The 7193-nt window shown below is 39.4% G+C and overlaps 1 protein-coding gene across 1 annotated transcript in view; it reads right to left on the bottom strand.

Moving 5' to 3' along the window:
- LOC103361078 (erlin-2-like) overlaps positions 1–4309 on the bottom strand; it is an 18804-nt gene extending 14495 nt beyond the window's left edge. The window contains exons 1-4 of the mRNA XM_008287077.1: positions 4241–4309; positions 2672–2779; positions 1875–1988; positions 1007–1020 (exon numbers count right to left, since the gene is read on the bottom strand). Of these exons, the coding sequence (XP_008285299.1) occupies positions 1007–1020; positions 1875–1988; positions 2672–2778 (235 nt within the window). The 5' untranslated portion in view covers position 2779; positions 4241–4309. The remainder of the gene's footprint in view (positions 1–1006; positions 1021–1874; positions 1989–2671; positions 2780–4240) is intronic.
- Positions 4310–7193: the final 2884 nt, after the last annotated feature.

Here is a 7193-nt window from a genome sequence, read left to right as displayed (position 1 = left end):
ACTTCAAGATGTTTCTTAGCCTAATCTGTTCTTTAATGGAAAACATACAGTGTGCTATTTATGTACGCAATAACAGCTGACGGGATTATTATCTTTCTCGTTCTGTTTTTTTTTTTAAAAAGTGGAGGTAGACATTTATGTATATTTTAAATCCTGAAAAGTAAAAACTGGGACAGATTATGGCTATACCTTACCTCATTTTAAATGAATACATTATTCATTACATTCACAAAGTACAAGGTTTATGGTAGAGGGGTACATATTAGTCTGTCCGTCCTGTTCAACTGTGGATTTTTTGTTTTCATCTGAATGTGGACAACACATTCAATGTGTCTCTCTAACCCTATACAACTGGTATTTGCACGAGTACATTAGTCTATAAAAATATAAAACTCTGCAACTTGAGGAAAAACAAAAAAACAAGTTTTAAAGTGATGATTGTATGCATAGAATCAAAAAGAATGATCTAATACGAACCGTGGCTATGTGAATGATTACTTGCCCCTTTGGTTAAAACATTACCAAACTGATAATTGGTTGCAGCTGTTAAGCACATCCAGGTTTACTACTAGCCCTGTTCATTTTCAGAAGCATGAAATTGATGGAAAAGTCTCACTATTGGCACACAATGAAAAGTGGGAAAAAAAAGGAAAAAAAATCAGAAGTGATGAGGAAAAAGGTGATTGGAAAACATCAGGCTCTGGGACTTTGCAGATCGTCAGAGAGAGACATCATCTACAAAAGGAACAACAGTGAACACTCCAAGCAGTGGCCAAGCTAATAAAATTCCTTCAACGGCAAACTAATGATTCATCCAGGAAGTCACAAAAGATCCTAAGAAAACCTCCACGAATCTGCAGGTTCCCCCTCACTTCAATAAAGATCAGTGTTCTTGACTTCACTGTCCAAAAACACTAAGATATGGCATCATGGGAGAATGGCAGCGCAAACACCATGGCTGAACCAGAAGAACATTAAGGCTAATCTGAATTTTGCCACTACACACCCTGCTGACACGAACTAAACACAGAATCGCACAAAAAGAAGAGTACACCAACAGTAAAGAATGGAGGTGACAGAGTAACGCTGTGGGGATGTTTTTCTGCTTGAGGGTGGCCCTCCATAATTAAGGGAATTCTGTTCCCTGACTGCTTGGTTGTCTGTCTCTAAGTGTGGCCCTGTGATAGACTGGCGACCTGTCCAGGGTGTCCCCTGCCTTCACCCTAAGTCAGCTGGGATAGACTCCAGCCCCCCCGCAACCCTAGTGAGGATTAAGCGGTGTATAGATAATGGATGGATGGATGTTCCCTGACTGCAAATCTTGAAGGAGAAAGTGAGGTTATCAGTCCATCTGAGCTGAAGCTGAAGCACAGCGAAGTTATGAAGCAAGATAATGATCCCAAGAATAAGATCAAGTCTAACTCTGAGTAGCTCAAAAGAGAATAAAATTTAAGTTTTACAGTGACCTAGTCAAAGTTTGCACTTCACCTATATTGAGATGCTTTTGACCAACCTGAAAAGAGCGCGTCATGCCTCCAAACTCTCCAATGTGGCTCAACTAACGCAGCTTAACAAAGAAGAGTGCACCAGTATTTCACCACAGTGACATCTGATCTCCAGTTTTCAGAAGCATTTGGTTGCAGCTGTTGCTGCTAAAAGTGGAACAATTATTTATTAAGTTCACAGGGGGGCATGACTTTTTCACATTGGTAATTTAGGCATTAGATAACTTTTTCAGTTCAGTACAGTTATAATTTAAAACTTGTATTTTTTGTTTACTCAAGTTGCTTTTATTTTATGATGAATTTTATTTGAAAATGGAAACAGTTTAAACTGTTCACTGCACTGACTATAATAGTGGTTTGTGATCTTACATTATAAAAACAACTGTCTTCACTGGACTCACCTGAACAGACTTGTAGGTTGTGATAAATGGAAGCATGAGATGGAAACCAGGACCGCTGGTGGTAGTCAGGAGAGCCCCTCCCCTGTGTGGCACATAGACAAAGTTATATAAAACATAAGGCAAAGATTCAGAGCAATTTCAGTTATCAATGAAATATTCAATTATGATTACTTGTAGTAGGAGCAGTTCAGATGGAACACTAAATAATAAATTCTATGGCAGCGCTTATTAAGGAGATAAAGAGGGAGATAAAGACAGCTGGTCCCTCATAGAACTCTGTGTTTATATCATCCCTCATTCTAGTGCTGATTGTGAGCTCAGATAGAACACATTCTTGATCAGCCTCTCTATAAAGAGGAATTTTTCAGAGGAATCACATGACAAAGGATCGATTTTATCAAAGGAGAGCACAGTGTTAATCAGTGACACTTATCATTTGTGTAAAAAGACCTCACTGAAGCAAAAAAAAAAAGCTGATTTCATTTCACCCAGCACAAAAACTTAAATATTTACAGCATGTCTTAGCAGGTGATGAGGATTTAAACACCTTGAACCTAAGAAGGTGTGGAGGCAATACAGAGCTGGCATTTTTGAGCACTTTAATGCCAGAATAATTACAGTCATCAGTGTTTAGCAGTTAAGATGTTTATGGCAAATGCCTTTAAAGCAGGTGCTCTTTTTTTAATAGTCTCAGTTTTACAACAGAGTACTGCAGCAATAATGTCTCCAGCACAAAATAAAAAACAATGTGTGCCGCTGACTCACCTGTAGTAAACACCAGTGTGTCCCTCATCGATCTTGTGCACAGAGGCTAAAAGCGCAGCTCCTCCGAGAGCAGCAATGATTGAGAATATGGCACCCCACTGTGCCATCCTGGTGAACAGACAGGAACGACAGCATGTGAAAATCAGCAGATGGATTTTCTCTTTTGGCGTTCTCACAATGCCCGCCTTAATTGCAACCAAATGTTTACTCTTCCAGCTTCAAGAACCTGTCTGTCCAGCCAGTTAACACTCAGCGTCCTGCAGTAGTAACACACCGGAGCTGGCCTCTCACTCACTTGTTTATCTCCTCTGAGCTCAGGCTTAGCTGGGCATCAACTGTGACCTTGTCACACTTAAAGAGGACTGAAGGCCAAACGCTGAAGCACTGTAACTTTTCAGGTGATACATACCATAAATGTGAAAATACTATCTACGACATTATCTACACAGCTTTATTTATATATACATATAAATATAACAAATGTTATTTTTGTTTACACATGCTGAAGGAGTTGGAAGAGAAGCTCCCTCAGCTTTGGTTAGTAAGGATTTACACAGATACAATATGGTGACCTTGCTGGCTCAACAGTGGACCTGCCTCCAAATCATAGTTTACAGTCGATACTTTTATTTTCTCTTAGCATCCATTACATTTACATTTATTGAATATACACCTATCTTCAATGTGCATTAGACTTTACTTTGATTTGTTAGCTGTTTACTGCTTTTTGTTTTCATTATAGGTTGGACATATTTTCCTTAGGGTACATCTCTTATTATAAATGACCAAACATATAATCAAGTGAAGGCGAAGCAACAACTGTTTTGCAGTAAGCTCTGAGAGTAACACGTTAGACGGTATTTAGTAAAGATATGTAGGTGTTCTCTAAAGATGGAAACATGTACACATCATCTGACAGTGTACTGGTAAAGACTGCAACCTTTTATACTAGTAGAAAGGATTTTCTGACATTTCAGGAAGAAGCAGAGCTTGGCTGAATAAAATCCTACATTTGTAGGAAGTGGAAGACACGCCTTCCTCTGGTTCACGGAAACCAGTAGTTCAAAGTTCAAACTTAACATTGCAGCCAAATGAACACCTGTTTAGATAAGACGCGAATGCCGAATAGAAAGGACGACTCTAAGACTTTGGTTGTAACTGTAGATAAATCTAAATTTGACAGATATGTAGGGCTATTGACACAATTGAGCTGAAATATGAAAATATTTGAACGAAGTTCGGATTCATGGGGTTCGGAGCTAACAGCATTAGCTTGCTATAAGTAAGTATATTATTTGCACCTCAAAGACAGGAGTCCCTTGAAGTGGAACACCTGTTTAGCTTTTACATCAGTTATTCAAATATCTCAACCTTGTCTTGAGTGTGAGCGTTAAAGCACAACATAAGGCCAAACATTCATTAAGCTTTTGCTAACATTATAAGTTAGCAAAGCAACCTGAGCACGTCTCAACACATTTCAACACACTACTGTCAATATTAACCAAGAGCAGGGTAGCACGTCGATTAAACAAACAAAAACACACATTTGTTCTGCTCGGCAGGTCTTACCTGTAATTTCTTGTAGGATGACACAAACAGAAACAGCCACCTCAGGCACCTCCTCCTCTTCCTCCCTCTTCTTCTCCTGTTAACTCGGTGCTCGTCAGCTGCAGCAGTGCTCCGGCGCCCCCAGGTGGACATTCAGCAAACAGCTGCAGCCTTTCACAGAGCTGCAGGGTTTGGAGCAGGTTTCTCATTATTTGCTCGTTTGGGGGCTCTGGTAAAGAGGACCAGAGGACAGTTTGAGCTGAATGTCCTCCTCTTTTCTCTCTTTTCTTTCTTCTCTTTTTTAAGTGCAAATTCTCACTTGTTATCAACCAGGGAAGAGAGTGACAATAGAACAGCTGTGATGGATATGATGAGGTCCCTCATGTCGTCACTGCATTTGGGAAGAATGCGTTTTGTCACAATGCCCCTTGGTCCTGGAATCTGCTCTAGAAAACGATCAAATTGTCGGACCTTATTTCCTTTATTAAAAATTTAAATGTTTGTTACAGTCTGTAAAAAAAGAAGTCTGTAGCTGCTTTAATTGAGTTGTCGTGTACTGTATACATTTCATATATTTATACTTTGTTGTGTTTATATATTAGATATTATATTTTTTGTGTTGTAATGTTGTAACCCTTGTTGCTGCCCTCTTGGCCAGGGGTCCCTTGCAAAAGAGATGCCAATCTCAATGGGATTCACCTGGATAAATAAAGGTTAAATAAAAATAAATAAAAATGAGCTCCGATCACAGGAAAGGGCTATTTCAGCTGGAAAAAAACCTGCAATATTAGTACATGTGTATTCATAGGATTAGCTGTAATTGCTGACAAATACTCAGTTCAGCTGAATTAGGTTTTATTAATACAGTGCCAATTCACAACATGTGCCATCTCAGGGAACTTGACATATTTAGGTCAAGGTATTACAGTTTATATTATAAAGAGAACCCCAACAAATCCAACTGATTCCTTTTCAGTAAGCCCTTTGGTGACAGTACAGACATCGTGCATAAAAAAAAAAAGTCCTTATCGCACAGCACTACATTGTGTTAATGTTATGTAAATGGGTATATAGTGATGTTCAGGGCTGAATAGCAGGACCAAAAGTACAGTGTTACCTACTAACATGTCTATTTAAAATGTGACAAACTATTTGCAATACTTAAAAAAGGGATCATTTACAGCAGTTTGTTCACACAGTCAGGATGTCTTTAGAGTGTGGGAGGAAGCCCACAGCTACATGCCTTACTTCTAGGTTGGATTGGACCTATCTGCTGTGAGAGTAGTACTGTGCTGCCAGATGCAGGGAAAAGAGAAAACAGTTTACAAAACAGTGCCTGGACTAAAAACACTAGTAAAGAAATGAAGCACAGTATGAATAAACTTCAAATCCTAATAATAGCCACTCTGGAAACTTGGACCGGTCAATAAAAATCAGCTGTATCAATAAATCAGATGGAGGCCAATGCCAAGATAGAATGAATGTTTAGATTTTTTTTTCTTTTTTCCAGTCCTCCTTGCTGTTGTTTACAGTCCACCTGCAAATTTGTGTTTCTGGTTGCAAATGTTTGCTGCTGTTTCCAGTCGCCCGGTTTCCCCAGCCTGACTATCCATCTCACTTTCTTCATAGGTTTATGAGCTGGAACCAACTTAAGCTGAGCCAAACATCTCACATTAATGATCCTACATGGCTTTTGTATCAGTGGTATTTCACTTTGTCTAGCTTAACTTTGGTTGGAAGCAATTCTCCTCTATATATATATATATACTGTAGAAATACATGAATTTCTACTATATAAAGTGCCTTAGTAAGGAATTGGGCCATCATAAGCCATCAGAACAGCTTCAGAGCACATTTCTATCAATCTACTAGAGGGATGAACACTATTCTTCTGAAAGATATTCTTCTGAAAGATATTCTCTCAGTTGGTATCTTCATGATGATGGTGAAGAGCTCTAACACACTGGTCCAAAATTTCCCATAGCTGTTCATGTGAGTTGAGATGTGGTGACTGTGTGTGTGATTCACATGGGGAGTTTTTTTTTTTTTTTTATCCTGAAAGAGACCACTCCAATAGAAATGTTTCATCAAAGGATAAAGGTGATCACTCAAAACAACTTTTTTTTCTTTGTAATTTAGAGACTCAAGGAACAAGTCAAATCAAACCATTAAGCAGAATGTCCTGCAAAGCCAAATGGCCACCAACTCCAAGGATTCAGGTTTTTCTACCAGAAGTCTAGGAATCTGAGGGTTCTGTGCAGTACCTCAGTTGTTCCTTGAATTGGATTCCTTTGGACAGAGACCTCAGATGTTGTCACAACCCCTAATGCCCTGTTTACCACTGGGATCACTGTAGACGTCACCTTTCACATTTGTTCCAGTTGTCCCTTCATCCTCTGGAATTTCTTGATCTTCTCATGCTTCTTGTTATTGAAGTTACTGTCAGCTGCCACATCTACCACAGCTGCCCTCTTCTGCTCCTTGTTGACCACCACTATGTCAGGTTGGCCAGCCGGCAGCTTCTTGTCAGTCTGGAACTTGAAGTCCCACAGGGTCTTCGCTCTGTTCTCAACCACTCCCAGTGGTGTGTCCATTTGGACTGAAGGACTTCCAACTCATATTCCTGTACACTACCCCGGTCCCTTGGTTATGCCTCTTGCTGCTACTATGTGTTGGACTGTCAGGGATCATCTTTGCACAGCTTGAATCTTGTGCTGTGGTAGATCCCTGTCTCTATGGATCCAGTGTTTCAGGCCATTCAATGAATTTGAAATAACTTTGGTTGCTTAGTGCAACCAAAGTTATTTTCGTGAAATACAAAAGGGAAGGATGCATTTGATATTATTTTTTTATCTGTGTATTTCATAATAATATTGCTCCAAACTTTGGTTGCACTAATCAGCGAAATGTATTGTTTTCTATCTGTCAGCAAAGTTGTTTCCACCTCCTGCTGCCTCAGTAGGGCAATAAACAT

The sequence above is a fragment of the Stegastes partitus genome, unplaced genomic scaffold (genome assembly GCF_000690725.1).
Source record: "Stegastes partitus isolate 25-593 unplaced genomic scaffold, Stegastes_partitus-1.0.2 Scaffold485, whole genome shotgun sequence".
NCBI lineage: Eukaryota > Metazoa > Chordata > Actinopteri > Pomacentridae > Stegastes > Stegastes partitus.
Note: the sequence above shows the minus strand (reverse complement) of the source record. Positions and strands in the feature narration are given on the sequence as shown.